The following is a 26,494-nucleotide window of genomic DNA, read 5'->3' as shown; positions in this document are numbered from 1 at the left end:
CCTGAATAATGACGCACTCTTAGCCATGCGGTTATGCTCTCCATGCTATTCTTACCCCCTCAATTTCTTGGTCGTACCTCCTCTATTTATGTATCTACAAATTTTTATATTCTTTTTAAAATTTTTTAATTTTATTTCATTTTTATTTATTTTTTTAACGCGATGGAAAAATAGAAAAAAATTATATATCAAATATCATAATGTTAATAATCTCGTATAATTTTAATTTAAGTTGCCCCATATGAAAAAGGTTGATTGTGCTTTCTAATACAAAAGTAATTTTTTAATTATATAAATATATTAATTTTAATAAAAAATAACTTAAATTTTTTTTATTTTAATCTTAGTCTCATTTAGTCGGTACGTGTTTGAAAAACTCTAATGCAGTAGTGATAAAAGTCTCTATTATGAGAGTGGGTTTACAATCCAAACTCTATATCGACGGAATGAGGGCATATAAATGAAATGTTATTATTTTTATACGCATATCTTTGATTGTATATATGATTATTGTTTAAAAAAAAAAAAGTTAATCTTACTCTCAAATATAGCAGCAATACGTTCATTAGGTTTTTTTTCTTGATAACTCAAATTAATATATAATTAAAATAATTTATTATAAAACAAAATACTAGACAAAAATATTTTTCTATAATTTATAAATTAAAAAAAGTATTTTTAAAATTTAATCAAAGAAGAGAGAGAGAGAGAGAGAGAGAGAGAGAGAGTGGAGCAGTATAATATATGAGTGATGTTCCTGAGGAGCAGCAGAAGCAGACTCTGAAGGCGAGAAACAACTATAAAACAAGCATTTCCACCAAAACTCATCTTCTAAACCGCGTCGCCATCATCGAGAGAGAAAAGAAGAAGAGAAGAAGAAAGAGTAAGAAAGTGAGAAGGTTCGTTTCAATCCCAATCTCTTATCCGTTTCCCAATTTTCTTTTCAAAAGCTCTTAATTTCTATCCCTCTCTCTGGATCTGTTGATCTTTTGTTATTTACTGAGATTTTCCAAATATATATATATATATATATTTGTTGATTTTTGATTTATTTTGAAATAATCTCGATCTTCATTTTTTTTCCCAGTCCGTGAACTCGTGAATCACTGACTAATTAATTGATTTGTTTTCAATTCAGTGTGAATTTAGGGTTTGATCGGAGAGGAAAAGAGAGGTTGGGATTTGGGAGAGAGAATGGCGCCGGTTGAGAGGATAACAATGGGGTTCGATCATTTCAAGAAGGAGATCTACGAGTGAGTTTTTTCTTTTTATGACCATTTTGCCCTCTTGTTTATTGTATTGTTTTAGTTCATAAACTTGTGGGGGATCCTTCTGACGGTACTTATCCGGACAAGGATAATTCCGTAATTGTACCTTTTCATAGTCAACTTCAGCTAACTGAAATGGTAGCAGCCTTTGTTACCTCCTTCATGGATTCTTGGAAAAACTATTTTATATCTATTTATATTTACATATATTAACTGATTATGTGCGTGTGTGATAGTGTAACCCTCCAAATTGTAATATTTGTGTAGTTAGATCCATAAAAATTATTTTTAAATACTTTTTTTAAAATTCAATAATAATAATAATAATAATAATAATAATAAAATACCAGCAATCTCTTTTTATCGTGTTATGTTGTAAAGACAGGTTTAAATTTCAGTTCACACAAAATGAAGGCATGGATATATTGAATATGTGCAAGTTTTTACTACATAGCTAATTTACATTTTATTTTAAAAAAATCAAATTTTTTAATTCAATATGGTCTTGGTTTGCCACTAATTTTTATATATTGAAGGGGAATATATAAATATACAAAAATGGTTTTTAAATTGGAATGAACACTGTTTTACACTTTTTATGGCAGGTATCTTTTTATATATATAGATATATATTCTTTTTTCTATTTTGTCTTTACTAACAAAAATAGGGAAAAAATTGTAAAATAAAAAAGATTTTTTTAGCAAGAACTTTTTAATAACTCACAACTTTGATTCACAGGAAGAAGCCAGATCTTTTTCAATGAACTTGCTGATGGCCAGAGTCCAAAGGTAACAAATTGTTATTTTATCTACAATTTTTGTTTTGAATTAGAACGATAAACTAGAAATTAGGAAAAAAAAATTGTCTTTTGTTGATTTTACGTTAGAAGAAAATGGCCAAGTAAATAATAGGCCCATGCTAATAATTTTTTAAATAATCTTCCATTATCATGAATCCACACATGAGAATAATTCGTGGTGGATGATGGTCTTTATTTGGATTTTTTTCATCAATAATTTTTTTTTAAATTTTATAAATATGAATAAATCACAAACTTTTAATTTTTTGAATTTAGAAAGAAATAAAATATCAATAAAGTAGTCAATGATACCATATTTTTTAAACTTCTTTTATTTATATATATATACACCATCTCTAATATATATATATATATATATATTTAATGCTGTGATTTATAAATAGTTCATGGTGTTTGCATGCTCTGATTCAAGAGTGTGCCCGTCGGTGGTGCTCAACTTCCAACCTAGGGGAGGCCTTTACTGTGCGAAACATCGCCAACATTGTCCCTCCCTATGATAAGGTTTGGATATAACAATTGTTATTTGTTTTTTTAATTATACAAATTAAAGTCAAAGACTCAAAATCAATATCAAAGTTTGGTTGTTTTATTATATATATATATATATATAAGTGTTTATAATATATTGATGGTGATGTGGGTGGGGTGTTTGTTTGCAGACAAAATATGCTGGAGCAGGGGCAGCCGTTGAGTACGCGGTTCTGAATCTGAAGGTCAGGACCTTCAGCTTCTCATTGTCCTTTTTTTTATTTATTTAATAATAATAATGACTTTTTTTGGGGGGAGAAGAAAAAACAAGTTTGTGTGTTAGGTCAGAGTGGGCAACCTTGTTGTGGGGAACATTCACATTTTAGGTCTCTAGCTATATTCACATACACCACACACCTCCCATTCTAAGGGATTAGATTAATTAGCTTCCCTTGTTCTCTATCTCTCTTTCTGTCTCTCTATAACCATGTGACTTGATTCATATCATATGGGTTGTTGATAAAGACGAATATATATATATATATATATATAGTTGCTTGTTGGACTAGGATTGTTATTTTGACTCTGAAGAAGCTCTTGAACATGCTATACTTCATTTTCATTCTTTTAATCATGTCTCACTCATATGGGTTTTTCGCCAATACACTTCATGTACAAGTTTTGACTTCCTATAGAAATAAAATAAACAATAGATATATATGAATAATTTCTATGCATTTCAAAGTGGGCACTATGTATAAACATTAAAGTTATATGGTTGGTCCCTTCTCCATGTCTGGTGGATATTCATTCAGCTTGAGCTGTTAGGCTGGAAATATTGCACTTTTATGCACTGTTTGCTTTGTTTATCTTAAATTCTATGTTTGTGTTATTAAAGTAGTCGTTTTATATAGGTGGAGAACATAGTGGTCATTGGGCACAGCCGTTGTGGTGGGATCAAAGGACTCATGTCTATCAAGGATGATGGCTCCACAACCACGTAAACCACCTTCCCAACAACTCATTTCTTTGCTTATAATATTTATATAACTATATGAACACTCTTTTCAATATAATTATTAAAGCGTTTGTATACTTTTGATTTTAGAATTTTTTTTTTAAATGTAAATAGTAAACTTGTGTCAAAAAGAGTGTTCAAGTTTGTAGTGACCCAAAAAGGCCAAATTGTTGGAACTCTGATGAGTGCCCTTGTGCTCTTTTCAAGTCTGATTGGATGGATGTGATACCATTAGAGTAATGGCTTTCTTTTTCTTTGATGCTTAATTACCTTTCTTGATATCAATTTTCAAGTTGGTTAATTTTATTGGACAGTGATTTCATTGAGGAGTGGATGAAGATTGGCTGGCCGGCAAGGGAGAAAGTTTTGGCCTCTTTTACCGACTTGCCCTTCTTGGATCAATGCACCCTTTGTGAAAAGGTTCTCATTCTCTCTTTTCATTTTTTTCTCTATTTTCTTTCAGAATTGATGACATTTCCTTTTCTTCTTTCCACTTTCTATTAAAATTTAAAGCTCATTTTGTTTAGTTTTAAGTCAACATGCTTATTCATTTATGCTTTGAAAAGTTGGACAATAAGTTGGAGCCAGGCATATAATTACTTGTGTAAAACATATATATACATCTATTCTATTAAAAATTTAATAACATGAGAAATTTCAGAGAATCTACTTAAATTTTGAGGTTTTACATGTTTAACTCAAATTGATGTTGTTAAGCATTGTCATTTTTCATATTTCTTATAAAAACTAAACTGTACATGATGTTAGTCATCATTCACATGAATATGTATATATATGTGTGTGTGGGTGTGTGGGTGTGAATATACATGAAATCTATTTATGTATACTATATACATGATTAGAAATTTTAGAAGGGTAAATAAGTAACATCAAGATTAATTATATAAACTAAAAGATATGCAATGGTTGGGTGCAGGAGGCAGTGAATGTTTCTATTGAAAATTTGAAGACATACCCATTTGTGAAAGAAGGATTAGAGAAAGGGACTCTAGCACTGAATGGTGCACACTATGACTTCGTTACTGGCAATTTTGAAACATGGGACGCATGAAACTCTTAATTATCATGTATTATTTCCTTAATTATTATATATATATATATTATCTTCTTAATCAAGTGCAATAATCTTGTGAGTTTGTTGTAATTCACTTGTTTTTTGGTGTGATTTTGTGTATAATTTGGTCCTACTATGACCAAGAACAACATTTGTAACGTAAGTTGATGCTAATTTTTCTTTTTCAATAATAAAAGTAATAATGAGTTCTATTTTGTATTTTATTGGATTGAATTATTGTATTGATTGTGTGAAAATTGAATATTATAATTTTGTTGTTTTCCATACCTCTGAATCCTTTACCGTGGTTAACTCCATGAGTTAGGTTCAAAATAAAACCTAACTAAGAACCTCTGATTTCCTCATTTTTACATTTTATATATACGATCACAAAATTATCTTTTATATGGCTAACTAAAAAATTGATTAAGTTATTATGTATCTAATATATTTATTGGGGTATTGAAATATTCCATTTTGATAGAGTATATTGTTGAACAATTGATTTTTTGGGCTATTTTTTCGTTTATTATCCTTGGTCCAATGTTTATTTTAATTTATGTAAATTTTTTAAATGTTGAACATACAGTCATATACTTGTATATTGTTTACTTTATCCATTATTTTTTTAATGAGAGTAATACCCATGAGCATCTCATGAGTTGTGTTAGAAAATAAAAAAAAATTATAATTTTCTTATTATATCATTTAAATATTAATGTGGCATAATTTGTTAATATGGGTAGTCCACCCACTATGCTATAAGGTCCTGATTGTTGTTTTGTTATAAAATGTGAACAAACTACGCTATCTTATAAAATGTGGGCAAACTATACTATGCTATATGTTTTTTATTTTTTTGTTTTTTCTTAAATGTAGATAAGTCATGTGTCATTAATGTGCATAGGTGTAAAACTAATATCTTAACATATATGTGTTCTCAGAGTTTGAGGCTCAAGTAAACATTCTCAATAAGATACAAACATTTTATGTAAGGATTTGGTGCCAATTGATCAAAAGTTCATTGACGTTCTTGATTTATATTAATCCAAAAAACTTATATATTTTAAATCATATGGCACTGTCAATCACTTTAAAAAAAATAATGAATATTTTAAAATGCATCTATTAATTGAGACAAATGGTTTCATTTATTAATTTAATAGTAATAGATAATCAAAATTGGTGAATCTTTCTATGATGGTAAACTTCTCTCCGAACGAAAAAAATTGATTTGCCCTTTTCTTTAATGAACTGGACTAATTAAACATAATCATGGATTACTATTAAAAAAATAAAATTCATTGATCATTAGTTATTAATTCAACCAATATAACTTTAATTAAAAATTACTTGGTGCACTACTATTAAACAAATAAAAAAAAATCAAAATTATTATCAGACAGATATAGTGTGTTTTTAAAGGTTACCCTCCAATACAAATTGAAATTCCAAATTTACATATTCCATTATTTCCCATCTACACAACCAAATGATTTGTGTAGAGTTCCTGACAAAAGCATTCATTCACTTTATGTGAATAAGTGATTCGAAAAGAATAACAATACAGTTAATCTTGAACCTTTCTTTTTGTTAATTTCTCCATTACAAATCACAAACCACATGCTATCAAAAAGATCAAATGAACATGAAGAACATAGCATGTTTTAAGCATTCACAAATATTTTCTGCAAAAAGAACTATGTTGCAATCTCATCTTTCTTTACTTGATGGGATTTGGTATCACAAAGATCATCGATTTTCTTGTTCCTTTCCTTGCCCGCTTCCTTCAACAGCTCACCTAGCCTCCTCTTCACCACCTATCTCTATGGCTTCATCTGACCTGGATTGAGAATTAAAATACATCAATGCTAATGACATAAAGGAGTATTAAATTCAAGTATCAATAAGATCTCCTTTGTTTTGCATAATAAACTTTTTGTTCATACAGAAATGAAGTTTATAGTGTTGGAGATTGAAGGTGATCAGAGTATCTACATTGCAGGTAACTATGTGGATGTCAATGATACAGTTGTGCATTGAAACAAAAACATGCTGAATCGTTTGTATTTGTTTCTAGTAACTTGTTTAGATGCTTAAAGCTGTTGTTACTGTATTAGAAGCTGTTTGTTTGTTTTAGCATGTATGCTAGTGTGATTCCAGACAAATATGTCTGTTATGTGTTTGTTTAAATGTCTAAGTAATGAATGAATGAAGCAGAGAGTGCTTTCCAGTGTGAATTCTAATCTTAGTTCTTCTTCTTCAGTGTGAGATTACATTTCTTTGCAGGTCTGGTGTGTGAGTGAACTTTGCTGAGAATTCTTAGTGTGTGTCTCTCGATCCTGACAGTGGTATCAGAGAAGGCAAAAGAAGATGTCAAGCTCTTCAGCAAAGGATGCTGATATTCCCTACTTCAAAGGTGACAACTATAGCCTCTGGGCTCTGATGATGAAGACTATGTTTAGATCAAAGGATCTATGGAAACTAGTTGAAAAAGGCTTCAGTGAAGAAGGAGATGCAACTAGAATAAATGAAAGTCTCAAGAAGGATGCCAAGGCTATGTACCTGATCCAGTGAGCCCTTGATCCAAAGATACTTGTGAGGATATCTGAAGCCAAAACTGCTAAAGAAGCTTGGGACATCATCAAGACTGAATTTTAGGGAGATTCATATAACATTACAATTCAACTACACTCTCTTCAAAGGGAGTTTGATGCAGTCAAGATGAAGCAAGGAGAGTGTGTTCAAGATTTCATCACCAGAGTGTTAGACATTGCTTATCAAATTCAAATGATGAAGGAAGCTCTCCCTCAAAAGACAGTTGTATCTAAGATCTTAAGAAGTCTTACTCCCAGATTTTCTTTGGTTGTTCACTCAATCATTGAAGCTAAGGACTTGAACACACTAACTGTTGAGCAGCTCAGCAGTTCTTTGAAAAAACCATGAATCTATTTTGAACATTGAAAGTGGCCATCATGAAGAAGAGAAAGCCTTGCATGCTGGGAGAGGTTCAACTCAGTTCGGTGATTATCCTCACCGAGGTGGAAGAGGAAAAGGCCGTTATTTTCCCAGGGGAAGAGGTCGCGGTCATGGGTGTGGAAGAAGTTCAAAGAGCCCAGTCATGGAGAATCATCTCATCAGGCAGATAGCAGCAAGCAATATAAAGGTATACAGTGTTTTGTATGCAAGAAGTTTGGGCATGTTAAAGCCCAGTGCTGGTACAGAAACAAAGAAGCCAATGTAGTGAAAGATGCAAAAGAAAAAGAAGAAGAAGAGGAGGTTGCATTCATGGCTGCAGATGAAGATTTGAAAGAAAATGGAGGAATCTGGCTTATCGACAGTGGCTGCTCCAACCACATGTCATGTGATAAAAATTTGTTTCAAAATAAAGAATCAACTTCACTGAATTCTATCAAGTTAGGAGATGGAAAGATGCTCCAAGTTGAAGGTGTTGGGAAGGTATCTCTTCGGTCTAACACTGGAAGAGTTACAACACTGAATGATGTGCAGTTTGTACCAAACTTAGCTCACAATTTGCTAAGTGATGGACAATTAATTGATTCAAGATATTGTGTTGAATTCTCAAAAGATGGATGCATCATAAAAGAAGGAAAATCTATGACAAAGGTTGCTCAAGTGGCAATGACCAAGCATAGACTTTTCCCGTTTGATGGAAATGATGTACATCATGCAAACATGGCACAAAATGCAGGAATTGCTTCGAGTTATGGCACAAATGATACGGCCATTTAAACATGAAGAGTTTGAAAGATTTGAGTGATCATCAGATGGTGTCAGGCCTCCCATGTATAGCAGAAACAAAGAAGTGTGAAGCTTGCTCGCTGGGGAAGCAAACTCGCATCAAATTTCCTACAGGGATATCTAAAAGAGCCATGGCACCTCTAGAGCTTGTGCATGGAGATGTAGTAGGACCCGTAAAAACAATCTCCATTGGAAGTAATTCATATTTCCTATTACTAACTGATGATTTTTCCAGGTATAGCTGGGTGTATTTTCTGCAAAAAAAAAAAAAAAAATCAGAAGTATTTCAACACTTCAAGCAATTCAAGCAATTGATGGAGACTCAGTTATCGCACCCATTGAAGGTTCTTCGCACAGACAGAGGAGGAGAAATTCACATCATGTGAGTTTGAATCATTCTGCAAGCTTGGCGGTGTTCTCCATCAACTTACAGCTCCCAGGACTCCCCAGCAGAATGGCGTTGCCAAGCACCGGAACCGAACAATAACGGAGATGGCGAGGACGATGATGAAGGAGAAGAGACTGCCCTCAAAATATTGGGCGGAAGCTATCGCCGCCTCAGTATACATTGTGAACCGATCGCCGACGAAAGCTTTAGATTTTCATACTCTAGTTGAAGCATTGATCGGGTCAAAGCCTCATGTTGACCACCTCAGAGTATTCGGGTGTCTAGTCTACAGACATGTTGACTCATAGCAGTGAGTTAAATTCGATCCCAAGTCCCAAGCTGGCATCTTTGTCGGCTACTGTGATAAGTCGAAGGCATTTAAAGTGATCGACCCCATTTCCAACAAAGTCCACATCAGCAGAGACCTGCATCTTTTTGAAGATAAGCGCTGGGATTGGTCCACCTCTTCAACTGACTCGGATACCTCAACTTGTGCACCATCACGTGAGAAGGAGGTGGAGCATAGCAACAAGACATTGCATAAATCTTCACCGTCTGATCATACATATCAACGCCAGGTTCTTAATCATCAAAACAGCAATGTTTCTCCAGATGAATTGGATTTCTCTGCCAGAGAAGATGAAGCTACTCCGGTGAGGTTTCGAAATCTTAAGGATATATATAGTTCCTGCTCATTTGCTTTAACTGCAGCTGACCCTACCACATATGAAGAAGAAATAAAGGATGAGATGTGGATCAAAGCTATGAATGAAGAGATAGATGCAATTCAGAGGAATAGAACTTGGGAGTTAACCTTGCTGCCAGAGAAGATGAAAGCTGTTGGTTTGAAGTGGATTTTTAAATCAAAATTTAATTCATATGGTACTCTATTGAAGAAGAAAGCTCGTTTGGTGGCTAAGAGGGTTCTTACAATGGGAAGGAATTGACTTGATGAAGTGTTCTCTCCTACGACCCGAATGGAGACAATTTTATTATTTATGGCACTCAGTGCTCAGAAGGAGTGGAAGATACATCAACTTGATGTTAAATCAGCGTTTTTGAATGGTGATCTCAAAGAAGAAGTTTTTGTATCTCAGCCAGAAGGTTTCATTGTTGATGGAAGGGAGGATCATGTATATCGTCTCCATAAGGCCTTGTATGGTTTGCAACAGGCGCCTCGAGCATGGTACAGTTCGAAATGATGCTGAATTTGAACAAATGGAATTTGTCAGGAGCATCAATGAACCAACTTTTTACAGTAAACGGGAAGGTACCTCCGAAATCCTTTTACTCTGTATGTATGTTGACGATATACTTTATATGGGATCATCGGCAAAGATGTTAACTGAATTTAAGGAAGCAATGATGCGAGATGACAGATCTTGGACCCATGAATATTTTCTTGGGTTAGAGGTGATACAATGCAGAGGTTCTATTTTTGTATCTTAAGAGAAGTATGTTGTCAATCTCCTCCAGAGGACAGGGATGTCACAGTGTAAATGTGTTGACAATCCTCTAAATTCAAATGAAAAACTTCATTCATTGGATAGTTCTGGTGATGCAGATCATGTGAGATACAGGAACATAGTTGGTGGGTTGTTGTATCTCACCCATACTCGCCCAGATATTATGCATGCCGAGTCATTGGTGTCTCGATTTATGCAAAAACCAAGCTTACACCATCTTGGAGCTGTCAAGAGGATTCTTCTATACATCAATGGCACAGTAAGTCATGGAATTTAGTACAACAAAATTGAAAATTTTAAGTTGATTTGGTTACTCTGATGGTGATTGGGGCGGATCTCAAGATGACAGAAGGAGCACCACAGGGTGGGTCTTCTCACTTGGATCAGGGGCTGTCGCTTGATGTTCAAAGAAGCAGCCAATCACTTCCTTATCAAGCACAGAAGCAGAATATGTTTCACTCACGGCAGCAGCATGTGAAGCAATATGGCTTCGACGAATTTTACAGGACCTGGGTAAAATACAATGTGAAGCAACGAGTCATATTGTGTGACAATTGGTCAGCAATTTCTATTGTCAAAAACCCCATTCATCATAGTCGCACTAAACATATTGACATCCGCTACCACTATATAAGAGATCTGATGAAGGATGGGGCAATTGAAGTAATTCACTGCAGCACTGAAGTTCAGCTAGCTGATGTTGTCACCAAAGCACTACTCAAATCCAAATTTGAGTTCTTTCGAGAAGGACTGGGAGTTAAAGAATTCTCTGATCAAGGGGAGTGTGTTGGAGATTAAAGGTGATCATAGTATCTACATTGCAGGTAACTATGTGGATGTCAATGATACAGTTGTGCATTGAAACCAAAACCTGCTGAATCGTTTGTATTTATTTCTAGTTACTTGTTTAGATGCTTAAAGCTGTTGTTACTGTATTAGAAGCTGTTTGTTTGTTTTAGCATGTATGCTAGTGTGATTCCAGACAAATATGTCTGTTATGTGTTTGTTTAAATGTCTAAGTAATGAATGAATGAAGCAGAGAGTGCTTTCCAGTGTGAATTCTAATCTCAGTTCTTCTTCTTCTTCAGTGTGAGATTACATTTCTTTGCAAGTCTGGTGTGTGAGTGAACTTTGCTAAGAATTCTTAGTGTGTGTCTCTCGATCCTGACAGTGGTATCATAGAAGGCAGTAGAAGATGTCAAGCTCTTCAGCAAAGGATGCTGATGTTCCTTACTTCAAAGATGACAACTATAACCTCTGGGCTCTGATGATGAAGACTATGTTTAGATCAAAGGATCTATGGAAACTAGTTGAAAAAGGCTTCAGTGAAGAAGGAGATGCAACTAGAATAAATGATGAAGACTATGCTCATATTCCTATTCCAGAATCCCAGAATTTAAAAAAAAAAAAAAAAACTCATATGATTTCTGAATTTTTACTTTAGTTTCAGATATCCCAAGCTGGCAGTTGTTTGCTCAAATTTTCAACCATTAAATCGGATATATGAAAAATGCAGACCTACATAACATGACAAGGATCAATGCATATGGTAGGGAAGGTTCACCAAAGAAATTTATATCTACCAACTGAATATCATTATGACAGATTAATATATCAAATAAAAGAATGGAAATGAAAGATAAAGAACGTAATTCATGTAAGGTTTCATTGGTCAAATATAAACCACATCTGAATTGGACTTCCACGAGTAAGACCGCGCTCTTGTGTGTTCTAATGCGGCTAAAGCATATATTAAGTTACCAAATAAAAATTTTTGGTAAATGAGACTTCTGCAGATGCAAATGGATACATAGCATTTACAGGCAAAAACAATAACAAGAATTCAAAATGTAGTTCAGTACAATTGATTCAATATCTAATATAATCATGAATACAATAAACAATACATTCCCATTACATCAAATACTCTAGTTAGATCGCTGTTTACTCTGAGTGTATCATGATGATATGGTCCGTACTCTTGTTCCAGAGTGCTCTTGGCTTCCTCAAACATCTCTACAACTTCATTTGTCATAAACAAGTGTGCACATGTTAATCCCATTTGATTCAGCACAACAACAAAGAAGGCAAAATTTTTTACCTTGCAGTCATGGAGCTTTTGATGGCACTCTCTAAGGAGTTAATATGACCCAAAATGGTTGTCAGCAACATAATATAATACCCCTATCTACGCCTTAATCCAAGCTATTGAACTTTAATGACGCAGAACATCACTATAAATCTTCAAAGCCTTTTGGAGCAGCCTCTTTAGGTTCTTTCACAGATTCATATATGGCAGCAATGTCAGTGAAGCCACTGGCAATTTCATCGGAGGAAGTCCCAGGATCTAGTTTTCCATAGGATTGTGGTGCATTTTCACAGTAAGACTGATTCTCTTAGCTTCCCCATCTTGTTACACAAATCAGCAAGAGATACAAAAAGCAGAAACCATCACAGGATAATTCTTTATATTAGATGACTTGTGAACATGGTAAATGCTTTCTGGTATGGCAAAACAGCCTCATCATACCGAGCTAATGATATTTATGCATCACCGATACTACAATTAATTTAACAGAAGCCACTTCAACTTCCTGTCCATTTGACATCATGGTCATGCTGGCAAGAATCAGATGCTCGATTGTGAATTCATGGTTAAACATAGTATTGAAAATAAGACCCATGAGCCTCCTATCTCCCGCTTCTTCAGGAGAACCTGTAGCACCATTTTCCCATGAATATCAAGAGCCATACGGCACAAACTTTCAGCTTCATCAAATTGCATTGCTTGCACATGAGCTTCAGCCAAATATCGACAAGTTTCACCCACTCTCGGGTCCTTAACACCCAATACCGACTTCCGAATTTCTAAGCCTGATGCGCACCACCTTATAGAATTATGGAGATAAACTAGAATGGCATATGTGTCACCCAACTGCATATACCTAGACCCAGAGGACTTAGTAAGAGCATGACATGACATTCTTCAAGATTAGGGATCTCAATTGACTCATGCAGAATGGGGATAGCTTCACTATACTGGCTCAAAAAGCAGTGAATTGCAGTTGTGATATACAAGTTCATGCTCAAGTACAAACTAGGCTTCCAATTTACACACTTCTCAAATTATTTGGCTACTCGAATTGCATATTTAAAAGCTTTTTCAAGTTTTCTTCTGCCAACAACAAAGTCCTTGATTGCTTAAGTAGAAAAAGTACAAGATCAGGTTTGTGCAAAGCAACTTACAATTAGATCCTCAATTCCATATGCTATTTTCAACTCTCCTGATGTCCTGATGTAGAATCAAGCTGTGTTTTCGTACAGATTTACACCAATGCTCAGTTTTCTGACAGAATCTTTAGCTTGCTAAAATGTATTAAATGCTAATTGCAATTGAGAAGACACCTTTGATTTCTTTGATGAAGCGGATAATTCACTGCTTGGTGAACAATTTGTTAGCCTGCTTGTCAGATTTCTGACTAGATGATCTATTTTCCATATTCACAAGCACAACATTCATACTACCAATTAACCTCCTCTTCTATAATTTCTACTGCTTCCATCTCTCAAACAGCAAGATGACACAACTCTGAATCAATCCATGAATGATCAACACCAAAAAAAAACTATGCCTTGACAAAGACTTATCCCCAAACTTCTCTATCTCATGCACATTCTCATACAATTGCTCTACTAAAGTTTCAACGACCAAATGGTCTATTGGTATATGGGTCACCAATAGAGCTCTTCACCGAGTGGTGAGAGTTCAATTCTCGGCTGATAGCACATTTCTGGGAGATGTGAGCGGTGGTTGTGTGTGGGTGGTCCCAACACCCATGTGTGCGCGGGCCCCGTCCCCACTTGCTCCACCGAGGCCTGTGCACGCTCCTGACGGTTTAGCAAGGCCTTCTGCGTCTGCTCTTCTTGTCATTTCAACACCACACAAAGGAATCCCAGGGGATTTAGGTAAGGATGAATTTTCCTTGTCATGTTGGGAATTCAACTCATTAGTTGCCTCATTATCAACAACCCCATCGACTATGATCCCCGGGCATCTCTAACTACTCAAGTAGAACAAATTTGACAAATATCCAATCTAGAATTTCTATCTGAGAATTCCAGTATTCAACCAAACAACCGATAACACTCGGTAATGAACTCTAAAATAAATCATAAAATCAAAGAAAGCAATGATTCAAGGAAACATTTGGCATATTAATGAAACAATACATCACAATGAAAACAAACAAACATAAAAACAAGGTTTCACATTAATATGATACCAAAGCAATTACCAACACTTAAAAAAAAAAAAAGATTTTAACCCACCTCCGCAACAACAAAACTAACAAACAATCAAAACCAATCAAATTCAAAATTTCACAAATTAAAAACTCTAGCGACCTGCATTAGATCACCAACATCTCCAATCAGAACCAAATTTCCCAGTCAAACAATTAACATAACTACAAATCACAAAATAAAGAAGAAACAAAAAGCACAATAAGATCCCAAGAGAAGCACAGATTCAAGTAAGACCTCAAAAGCAGAGAAAATTTGAGCTTTTCCCCACACTTACATGTATAAGACAGAGTGCGAGAGCGTTTTGAGAATTATAAGGATTTTAAAGGGTAAAATGGGAATATAATGGAATTATTAATTAATTCAATAAAATTTGCATATATACATCAGTAATATGAAATTATCAGTATATCCATAAAACACCAATATTTGTATGCATATTGTAAAATTTAATGATTTTTTTGGCCTATTTGCATCGATTCGCTAATTTGCACAATATATTTATTTTGGGAACAACTAAAAATTAAATCTCAAAACCAATGCAAAGTAAGACACAGTTACACAAATGTGTTAAGATATTAACTCTACGTTTATATAAATTTATGATTTTTTTAAAAATATAATAAAACTTTATAATTTAGTTGTGTATTTTATAAAAATCATATTAATAAATATACTCACAAAAAAAATAATCAATATTGTATATGTGTATGTATAAAAAAATAACTTAAGTTTCTGCACATTATAATTTTTTCTTCATTACTTAAAACTCAACGTAGAAGGATTTTAATGATTTTTTAATATAGAATTGTATATATATATATATATATATTGCAAATATTAGTGCTTTGTAGGATATACATGCAAATTTAAGTTTTGTTAGGGTGATATAGATAATTGACTTATAGGTTTATTTGCAAATGTCCATTAATTAATTGGAATTATTAAGACAGCGACCTGCCTACTACTGGTCCACTGCCGCCAACCGCCGCGCACTTGATTTTCTATGAATTTTTTTATTTCATAAATTAAGGAAATTATTTTTTTGGACTGATTTGCCTTTGGTCAAATTAGTCATTGTTGTTGGACTTTGGGCCGTTGGTTCAGGTTAGAGGCTTTGAGATGAACGTTTGATATTGAGGATATTACAAGGGACCAAGGGGAAAAGGGACCAGCTTTAAAAACTAATATGTCTTACTCTTTGAATTTAACTATTTTTTTTAATATATAAAATAAAAATAAATAAAATTTTCAGCGCTGTTCTTTGTTCATGAAATTTAATATATTTTTCATTTTCATTAATATTTCCATTTGGTCCTCGGCCGGCCATAATATGACAAGGATTTAAACCTAAATATTATAGTTTTTAAATTATATAATTGCCCAATTTAATATTTATATTCCCTACTACATAGTTCATAAATGTGTGTGTGTGTGTGTGTTTTTTTATAAATTTTAGTAGGAGCGGCTGGCATGTTATTGTTTATAAAGAACATATAAATACGAACATTGATCCAACAAGGTTAATTTTAATTTAAAGAGAAAATTATGGAAAGATTTCTTTCAGTAAAAAAGAAAACTTTCTCTTGATATCATATCATGAGATAATGTGATGCCTTTATATTTATATTTTCTTTTTTGATTTTTCATGTTTATTTTATATATTGATACGTTTGGTATATTTTAATAATGGTTATTTTAGGGTTTTCTTTTCTTGTTTTCATATTCATTTGTATCATAGTTTTATTCGTGTTTGTTTAAAATTATTTTATATTTTTTTTATTCTTTAAGAATATAACATTGAAATGGTACACCTGTGGATATAGTTTCAAGATTTTCTTTTAAAAAATATTTTTTTAAAAAAATATTTATTATAATGTTAAAATTGAATCTAAAATAATAATAAAAAAATTCTCAAAGCAAAAATTTGTTAGATGGGTTGTGTTGCTTAAGCTGCAAATTATGGATAATTCCACAATCTAAGCAGAGTAACAATTTCAATACTCAAAACATTCTAACTTCATGATTATGCTGGATGTAAAAATAAATAATTTAAAATAAAAGGCGTAAAAAATGAAAATAAAAATAAAAATTCAAAGACCCCTTTCAAGATAATAATAGTTCCTTTCAATCATAATGAGCACTCTCAATCTAACAGCTCAAATCTTTTTCATAACATGAACTTTAACAAGTTAACAAAAATGGCCCCTTTATAAAAAAAGTCTTTTTATACATTAATGAAATTAAAAAAAAAAAATCAGAACTTTAATTTTAGAACTTTAGAGCTATAAGCCTATAACACAAGAATTTCCACACTTTTTGGGGTTAAATACAAACCTTAACTACTAAGTTTTTGAAGGCCTATTCTCAATGGTCCCATCCTTTCGCTTAAAAACACAGTAACCAAACTTCAATTGGTTATCATTATATTTTATTTTATTTATTTATCTATTTTAAATTATTTTGAAAAAAAAAAATGGTGCTTTGCCTCCTCATCACAAAAAAGGAACAAAACTGAGTCAGTATCCAAACTAAACCACCAAACCCTTCCAACCTTTTTCATTTATTCCCAAAATACCCCCATCATCATCATCATCATCATCATCATATCTATACAAATCTTATTCCCAAAATACACCTCCCACCATTGAAAACTCGAACTAGATTTTCGTTTTTCCTGTATTTACGTATATATATGGCACACAAAAAAGAGAAAAAAAGGGGAAAACAAATAAAAAAAGGATGAAGATTAGGGATTCAAGGGTACCAGGTGAAGAGGTAGTGAGCGGAGATGAGAGAGCTGAAGGCGAGGGGAAAGAAGGCGAGAAAAGACATGGCGATGGAGCTGCTCGCACGCTTCGTGAAAGGATCGTTACCGAAGCTCGTCACCCAATCGTTGTTCCTCGTCGCCGCCGACGACGACGCCGACATCAGAAGGTAAGCCAGTGCCTGCAGGGGCATTCCGGGAATCAGATTCGTCTATATTCATTTAACTACCCATTTTTTTTTTCATTTATGTATTCCCCCCTGAAAAGTGAAAACCTCAGATTCGTCTATATCTTTATAATTTAATTGTTTCTAGGGGTGTGAATGCAAATCATGGCTTTAAACAAATGGAAATGCTTTGAAGTCTGAGAGATTCGAATGTTTCCCAGGACTAAACACGAAATCCCAAACTTTTTTAAGGTACTTTTGATAATTTAATTATTCAAAGAGATATTATAGTAAAAAGAAAAACTAGATTTGTCACATATGTATATATATACAGAGATGTACTACAAAACTTGCTAGTGCTTGCAAAAGTGTATTATTGGCTACAAAAGACCAAAACTTTTGAACTGAAAACCTCACAAATATATACACAAACTATTTTTTTTTGTAATTTAGTGATCCAAGAGGGTTCATTTGTAAAAAGAAAATATTTCAAGGCACCGTACAAGAAATCGCAAACTTTGAGGGGTACTTTTATAATTTAATAATTCTAAAGGATTTAATCGAAAAATACCTTGCTTTTTATATATATATATATATATATATAAATAAAAATAAAAAACCAAAAAGTTTCACCTGATCCAGGGCGAGATCAAAGTAGAGGTTGATCGGAGGGTGGATAATGCTCTTCTTTTTAATCACAAGGTGGAGATGCAAGCACAACTGGATTCCCGAGTACACAAACACGATCACATTCACCGAAACCAAGTACCTGAAACCAATAATATAAAAATAAACCCGGGCTTTTTGCATAATTCCCACGCTTCAAAAATTTTGACAAACTTACACCCAATTATAATTAATGATTTCTAAAAGGACATATCTAGAAATTAAAAAATTAATTAAAAAAAGGTCACGTGCGATGCACGTGAAAACGCGAATTCCCGCCGACCAGGCAACGGCGGGGACTAGGGAGGGGTTTCAGAACCCTCTTTCCCCGAAATAGACCTATGGATTTCGCCATAATATTCCCAAAATACCCCTACGAGATCGAAATAATTTTTTGGATTTTTTATATTAATTTTTTTTTTTTGAATATTTTTTGGGGGATTGAAATTGAAGAGAAAAAGGGAGGGGCGTACTTGAATTCAACATAGCGATCAAATGAGTCGCCGGCCCAACCTTGAGTCTTATCCGATGCCATCAGCGAGAAAGCGATCAAGCTCAAAGCGCTCGCCACCGCCCTCAGCGCTACTGCCGTCCTCCGCATCGCCAACGCTAACCGATCTCTTCGAATAATCCCCGACACGGTGCGTGACGCACCACCGGTTGGCACCGCCGCCCTGGTAACGCTGGCGTCTCCGGCGGTGACGCAGTTGTCAAGCTTAGTAGGCACGTCGAGGCGGGTATCGGCTGGCTTCTCTGGAGGGGCAGGGAGGGGGAGAGGGACCGATTGCGTCTTGGTAGGGCGGTGATCGAGGGGGAGAAGCCATGGATTGAAAGGGAGGAGATGAGGGAGAGAGAGAGAGAGGGGGGGATTTGAGGACCGCGTGAGAAGTGAAAGGGATTCGGAGAGAGAGGGGGCCTAGTGGTAGTAGTAGTAGTAGTAGAGAAGAGGGGTTTGTTTGATTGGAGGGAGGTAAAGAATTTTAGGAAAAGTATGAGTGAGGGAGGGTTTTAGAAAGTGAAGAACAGCGTGGAACTCTTTCTTTCTTTCTTTCTTTCTTTGCCAAAAGATCCCTCCCTCTTTCATTCCTTTCATTAATTTTTATTTTATTTTATTTTTTTCATATAAATATGTTCTTAATTAACAGGGAAGAAAATTACATTTTAAACTTGCAGTTTATTTTATTTTATTTTTATTCACCACTAGTTTTATATTTTATTAAATAAACCTTGTACTTCTGACTTGTTTTAATCTTCACCCACTGATTTTTTTTTTCTTTTTCTTTTTCTTTTTTTTAGAGCAGTTATCACCAACTAATTCCAGGAAGATTGTTTTTTTGTTTTTAAAAATACAAATAAATTGTTGTTTTTTTGGTAATGATTTTGCCGATGGAGATTAGTGCATATAATGTCGGCTCAATAATGATGTGGTCATATGGATTTAAAAGTAGATATAATACAAATTATAATAATATATTGTAAATTATAGTTTTTCTAAAAATATATTGAATTGGTAGGAGTTCAATTTCCTAACTGATTCTTCTAACTGACGCTAATTTTAAATATATTTAAATAATTTGAATTTTTTTTTTCTTCCTAAAATTTGGGAGAAACGTGGTGAAGGAGTTACAAGTTTCAAAATGTTGTATCACTTTGTTTTCATTATTCACATCAAAATGTTGTTCAAATACATCAATTTTCAGTTAAACTAATATTTGCACAAAGAGATTGTATAAAATGGGTTGTGTATCACTGCCATCCAAGCGGAGAAATCCAGCAACTTGGGATCAATTAACTTGTTTCAACAATAAATTTATGGAATCTAATGCATATTTCCGTTCAATGATATAATGCATTGTGTCAAAGGGAGACTTTTAAGAGGAGAAGGTTGATAAATGTGGGGACACGCATGAATAATAATGAAACATAATCTTTCTCATTGTAGGGTACCAAGTACATAACATGAACCAGTTTGCAGAAAATTGTAAGAGCTCAGGTCAAGCTAAAACAAAAACATGTCAAAACATAGTACCCAGCCAAGGACCAACCTTCTGATCAATTAATTCATACACGGTTCATGATTCTCTCTGTGACTGTCAAACAGGGCCAGGGCCAGGGCCAGAACCAGAGCCGGCCCGGTTTGTCTGGTATTGATACATTATATCACAATTACTCATTAATATCAGGATGATTTGTTATACAATCCTCCAACAAAGTACAACAGAAAACAAAATAAAAGAAAAGAAGCTTTGGTGTTAGCAAGTTTAAGAATAAAAACAAGAAAAGAATCAAAAGATGGTCCTTGCCAGTACACAGGTGGAGTAAGAACAAAGTGAGCTGAAACTTCAAATCTGGTTTGCAAGCACATTTTGACCTCTTGCTGGAGGAAAAAAAGGCATCTGCATTAGTGCCATCAGAGACGGAAAAAATTGCTTTCAGGAACTTCTTGGCTGGTTCCTGCTCCCTAAAATAACAGCTTGCAGTTATGTTAACAAGAGTAATTCAATTTGCCGGTAAGAATTGATAGGAAACAGACCTAAAGAATGCAGACCCAAATAACCGAAAAATGTTATATCGAAGAGAGCATAGCATGCACTTGTGACAAACACTAAACTGTAAGATTGAGAAAACCTGATTGACAATATTTACTGACTCATGAATTATGCAGGCAAACATGCACATCAATGACCATTGATATGATCAACAACAACGACACATGGTGTGACTGGGCATAGCGCCGATGCTGGGGGATGAGACACAACCAAAGTCTCATCTCCATATTCCTGAGCTCCATTCTCACTGCCATCAGCATTTGCATTCTCTGAGCGGACAGGGCGGAGAAGGCCCTGCAAACGGACACGGTAGCTCTGACCTCCAGTTTGTGTCTGCATGTATCTTGTGGTTGCTGTAGTCACTTCACTGGCTGATGCCCGTTCTGAGTCCAGCCGAATGTTTGAAAGGGCACTGAGATCAAGGTTGGGGAATACAGAGCACCGACACCTGGGGCATTTCACATTCAGGCGCAGCCACTGGTCAATACACTCCACATGGAAGTTGTGTGCACATGGGAGGCCCCGGACCTGCAATTAAATCATGTGAACACTTGTATGTTCTACATGTACAATAACTAAAGATGGAATCAAGTAAATTGAGGATGTTTTCCATTTTCAGATTCACACTGTCTGGCCGGTGTAAAAAAGAATCTGCCCGACAAGGTTGAAACACAAATCGTCAAAATCTTTGTAAGAAACTCGATTTTCTTTTACCTCATTCCCCACACGGAACTCTTCAAGACAAATAGGACATTCACTGCAATCTGTTGGGACAGCTTTCAGCATGAAATTTGGGAAGTTCCTGAATTAGAGCCTCAACAGCTTCCCTCTGTTAAAGAGCTCCATTATCCAGTGATAATATAAGGCACAACAAGAAGCATATTATAAATTACAAAAAAAAAAATAAAAAACCCTCTACATAATTGTGTCATATTCCAAAAAATTGTAGTTTATGCAAATTATAGATAAATTAAGGTAAAAATTTCTCTAGAATACAAAATGTTCATCACTGAGCCATTAATTGTACTAAAAATGTTATTTCACCCTCACTTGATAGGATTAGTTTATGCCAGCTTACAACCAGTGCTAAAGCATAGACAGTCAAGGTTGATTGAGAAACAGCAACTCCAGTGTTACTGTTCAAAACTCTGTAGGTCAAATTTTTCACACCTACCTGGGTAGCCATTATAAACCAGTCTTTGGGGGATGAGGAATATCTTCCCAAGTCAAAGAATGATCCTCAGTGAAAACGGAAACTAAATTGAGCTGATGCATATACTACCTTATTGCTTGAGTGGGGCATTGGAAGATTCATGATCCAAAACATAGTTTAGTTAATCTGGTTCACTCGTTTTACCTTCTTATGTCCACTGCCCATTAACAAGAGCTCAAACCGCCAGTATCATGACAAGTAGTAGCCAAGAGACTAATGATATTTAGACTAAAAATATAATTAATTATCAGTGACAACAACTTAGTGCTTCTCAAAAGTGCTTACCTGGGTTGCTGTCAGGTAAAGGCCTGGGTGATAAGCGGTTTCTTGACCCATTACTCTCATTTCTTGCCCAGCAGCTTCAAAGGCCCAGTCAGGTACACGGATCATGTCAACTAAAACCTGAAATGGAAAGAAATATATCACTAACATCACAAAGATAATACTGAGGAATAACGACAACAATTTTCAAAAGCAACAGAACATCCAGATCTGACTATAACCAGATCTAAAACCAGGCAGTCTAATTAGAAATAAAGACCTTCTATGCTTGCTAAAGAAAATCACAATATACATTAGTAACACAACAAGAAATGTTTTATAATGACACAACCAGTTATATGATACCCACTCATACTATGTATATTTGCAAAGACTATTCCAATCGCAATCAATTTGGTATTCTTTGCAGAGAGTAAAGGCCTCTTGTATGAAATGCCATTTGCATTGTAAGAATGAGATATCCTATTATATATCGAATCTTTTGTTAATAGAAATCTTTAATAAAAATCCAAAAGCAAGAGGTGCAAACCCTACCCCATACTCCGATATGGGAATCCCTTGTTGAGCACGCTGCAAATGTGCTTGTCTCCGTGTTAGCCACTGCATATAAAAGTCAAATATTGCTTAAATAGGAAGAGGGACATCTTTGTGTCCAAATTTTATAAGAAAACAACTAAGAAGAACCAGATATTTGAAACATTAAAAAAGCAATACATTTATATACACCTATGACAGCAAAGGACTGGCATGACTCAAAAAAATATAAGCTTGGGTTTTATTTGCTCAATAATCACCAAATCATGAGGAAGTCCATTGGGACAGTAAAATAATGCCATTGAATGAGAGCTTCTTGATCAATGAAAGCTACTTACATATCAAATTCTCAGAAGAGTACAATATTATCTTACAGACAAAAACAATGGTTAAATCACCAGAACCACTGACTATGCCACATATTATGAGCTTATAAAATTCAAAATTTACTGACTTGAGGAACAAGCAAAGGATAATTGAAGCAGATGTTTCCAAAATCGAAAGTATTGGAATATGAAAGCTAGCCACTTCTATAGTTTGGATAAGGCCACAAGGTTGTGGTTTGGCAAATACAAATTTAATCTCACATTCAGTGCAATGTTTTATAATAATTTAACACATTTCCCTGATAAAGAGAAACTTCACAAATAGAACAAGACAATTCTCTTTAAAATCATATTTTTAGGAGAATTCTGTACAAATGTGCCAATTGTGCAGAAAATTGTAAAAAACATACAACAAACCTTCCCAATACACATGCATGGAATGCAAACCCTCTGGAATAACCATAACAGAAATCACAATGTTAAAGGCACAACACACCTTCCCAATACACATGCATGCAATGCAAACCAGTCCGCAGTAGCTGAAAAGCAACCAAATCAGAAAACCCCATTTTTGACCTTCCTCGGGCAACTGCATTCATAGAAACATGAAGTATTCAAAACCCAGAAAGCATGTTGCCAAGTTGAGAAAGAAACTTGAAAAGAACAGAAAACTTACACAGCTTCTTGCATTGGTAAACCATATTGTGCCAATCACTGTCCAAACCCAGAGAAAAGGATAAAGCAAAAGAATAAGAATTGAGAGCACCACAATTCTTCCACAAAATGGAGCATATCTCTGTTGCCACCCAAGGTCTCTACAAATGACATTTAATGTTCAATGAGTATACTTACAATAGTACACTGAAAACAAGGATTATTTCAACATTGCATGGAAGCTAATCTCACAATAACCAGACCACCAGATGGATAATGAGTATACTTCCAGTTTATCGTTGCTATCATGTAAATAGAAGCAACACATTAGCATAAGAGAAATATAACATAATATATAGAAAGTGTATGCAACATTGGGTTCATAATTCACTCTATTACAGGTTGAATTTATGAAATTTTAAAATAGCAATTAAATGAAAAAAAACTGAATAAAACAGACAAAATAAATGCTACTGTAAGTATAAGCCCTAATACAAAAATTTTAAACTCAAATAAAACAGAAAAGAATTCTACCATGGGCATTGATCAATAACCATTTTAACAAATTTCCACAAGCAGTTGTTTGCCCAAACTGACAACGTGGGATGCTGGTCATGAACATTTGTATAAAAGGTTACAAAATGCTCAATGGTCCAGAACAAAAAATTTATCCAATGATTAGGTCATGGTTGGAAACTTTATAAACTTTCTCTATAGTTGATGACTTCCCCAACACAAATTAGAACACCTACCCCTTTGAAAGTGTCAACAAATAAAGAAATACATAAAAATAAAATGACACTTTGATGGTTAGGTTCAGAATCCCCTTTCTGTTTACTTTCTTAGCAATTCTTGAAGCAGCACCACTTCAATCCCTTTCAATACCCTTCAAGTTCTCCCATTTTAAAACCTAATTCAGATACATAGTCTAAACTAAAATCTACTGATGTGACCTGATGGGGGGATATATATATATATATATATACACACATAAAAGAAAGTGCTGAATAGAAAATCACACCCATTGATGGAAGGGAATGTTTCATATATCCAATCCCAAATAACATGGCCATGGTCATCCCTAAGAGGTCAACCTTAAAGAACCACATGATTTGATTTATCTATTATTTTCCCAAATGAATTAATTTTTCTCCTTGTAGCCAGAGACTATAGATGAACAATGATTCTATCATATAACATTCTATGGCTAACAAAAAAGAAAATGAAGATGGCAAACTTCAGCATGTCTACATTTAAGTGAGCAAAAGGTAAAATAAGAATCCTTACAATCCCATTCCTGCCGCAAGGCCATTGTCCACAAACATAAGCAACCGGAAGATGAATACTGTTGTATAATCAACCTATCAAGAGATGTACATATAAGTTCATATCCCAAATAAATAAATAAATAAATAAATAAATAAAAATCAGTAAAACAGCCCAAGGCTTACAAACTCACCACAATCCATATATGCAGTGGATGCTTGCAGAAATGGTAGCGCTTCCAGTTGATAGAAACAATGATTCTAAAGAACATGCATCAAGAAACACACCAAATTACAACTAAGAAAAATAATCAAGACACATTTCAAATACCAAAACGATAAAAAAGAGAACTTCACTTCAGAAAAGTAACAAGATAGTGGATGAAGGAAGATACATGCTGGTCGCGAGCATGGATAAGAAGAAACCATCGTACCTGAAATCAAACAAGAAAAAACAACAAAGAAGACCCAAATCATTCCAAAATACAAATTCCCATCAAGAGATTCAAGCAAAAAAGAATGAATCCTACCACTTGAAATCAACCCCTCTCATTGGAATGGGGCTTATGGCATCTAAAACCCTAGATTCACTTCACGAAACGCTCTCCATTCCGGTAATCTGGCAAGAAATCATTGCCCACGCATCTGAATATCTCGATTTGAGCATCAAAATCGAGAATTTCTTCCGAATTCCTTCCCAATGGAGGAATCAAGATCGAGAGAGAGATCGAGAGAGACAGCGAGAGGACGGGTTTAGTGAGGGAACGACGGTTAGAGCTTGATATTGATGCTAATAACTAGAGTTTTTGCATTTACACCCAGAAAAAAACCTCATATTTGTGTGCTACCATGGCTTTTGCATATTAATCCATAAAAAGCCACAAAAGGTTTAATATTTGCATTTATACCCACTCCTTCAAATTTTATTTAATTGCCTTTATTTTGTCCGCGTATCATGCAAAACTTTGTTTTCAAAGGATATATGTGCATATATATCTGTAATTGTAAATTTTGCAAGGGGTATATTGATAAAATAATGGGGTTTTTTGTTGGCCATATGTAATTTATTTTAATTTTCAAAAATTTTTATATGAGGAGTTTTCCATTAAATTAAATGCCTAAACAAATTTTCTTAATTTAGATTAGGAGAATTTTATTATAAAAATTACATAACCAAACTGACTTCCTCTACATTTTTTAAGTGATTCTTCTTGGAAAGGCAGATCTTACTTTTCTAGATAGATTTTAAATTTTTTTAAACAGGAAAAAAGGGCTGTCATGTCTCGCATGATTTAATAATACTTGGGTTCTTTTTCATATTATTATTTAAACAAATTTATTTAAATATGAAATAAATGCAAATTTTTTTCAAAGGTTTATATAGTACCTTTTTTTTATATATTTATTAAAGCCCTTTTGTTTTAAAATATTAAAAGAGGTATAGAAAATTACATATATGGTCAGATTATTTACCCTGCAATCAAATATTGTGTGTCAAACATT

The 26,494-nt window shown here is 34.2% G+C and overlaps 3 protein-coding genes and 1 pseudogene across 3 annotated transcripts; 1 reads left to right on the top strand and 3 right to left on the bottom strand.

Annotated features, from left to right (window-relative positions):
* Positions 1–784: 784 nt before the first annotated feature.
* On the top strand, positions 785–4,869 carry LOC120257838 (carbonic anhydrase, chloroplastic-like). Its single transcript, XM_039265119.1, is given in 10 exon segments — positions 785–899; positions 1,139–1,253; positions 2,008–2,023; positions 2,025–2,057; positions 2,473–2,535; positions 2,537–2,590; positions 2,749–2,802; positions 3,472–3,557; positions 3,890–3,995; positions 4,513–4,869. Coding segments are annotated over 9 exon segments (606 nt in total). The 5' UTR covers positions 785–899; positions 1,139–1,194; the 3' UTR covers positions 4,648–4,869.
* Positions 4,870–12,151: 7,282 nt separating this feature from the next.
* On the bottom strand, positions 12,152–14,197 carry LOC120258677 (annotated as a pseudogene).
* Positions 14,198–17,091: 2,894 nt separating this feature from the next.
* Positions 17,092–19,199, bottom strand: LOC120258143 (CASP-like protein 4A3). Its single transcript, XM_039265495.1, has 3 exons — positions 18,642–19,199; positions 18,136–18,271; positions 17,092–17,517 (listed from the first exon to the last, which is right to left on the bottom strand). The coding sequence occupies exons 1-3, from the start codon at positions 18,767–18,769 to the stop codon at positions 17,326–17,328; spliced, it is 456 nt and encodes a 151-aa protein (XP_039121429.1). The 5' UTR covers positions 18,770–19,199; the 3' UTR covers positions 17,092–17,325.
* Positions 19,200–20,356: 1,157 nt separating this feature from the next.
* On the bottom strand, positions 20,357–25,785 carry LOC120259058 (E3 ubiquitin-protein ligase SIS3). The gene is given in 11 exon segments (XM_039266592.1): positions 20,357–21,245; positions 21,432–21,500; positions 21,502–21,546; positions 22,216–22,332; positions 22,747–22,812; positions 23,569–23,661; positions 23,749–23,887; positions 25,014–25,087; positions 25,186–25,252; positions 25,387–25,425; positions 25,522–25,785. Coding segments are annotated over 11 exon segments (1,131 nt in total). The 5' UTR covers positions 25,545–25,785; the 3' UTR covers positions 20,357–20,846.
* Between the last annotated feature and the right edge of the window lie 709 nt (positions 25,786–26,494).

This window comes from Dioscorea cayenensis, chromosome 4, assembly GCF_009730915.1.
Source record: "Dioscorea cayenensis subsp. rotundata cultivar TDr96_F1 chromosome 4, TDr96_F1_v2_PseudoChromosome.rev07_lg8_w22 25.fasta, whole genome shotgun sequence".
Classification (NCBI taxonomy): Eukaryota; Viridiplantae; Streptophyta; class Magnoliopsida; order Dioscoreales; family Dioscoreaceae; genus Dioscorea; species Dioscorea cayenensis.
Note: the sequence above shows the minus strand (reverse complement) of the source record. Positions and strands in the feature narration are given on the sequence as shown.

What these genes read in the sequence shown, in the direction of transcription:
- LOC120258143 (XM_039265495.1), bottom strand. Translation starts at nt 18,769, where the DNA reads ATGCGGAGGACGGCAGTAGCGCTGAGGGCGGTGGCGAGCGCTTTGAGC. An exon ending in GATCGCTATGTTGAATTCAA is followed by an intron (nt 18,272 to 18,641) that starts GTACGCCCCTCC and finishes TATTGGTTTCAG; the next exon opens with GTACTTGGTTTCGGTGAATG. An exon ending in TTGATCTCGCCCTGGATCAG is followed by an intron (nt 17,518 to 18,135) that starts GTGAAACTTTTT and finishes ATGCCCCTGCAG; the next exon opens with GCACTGGCTTACCTTCTGAT.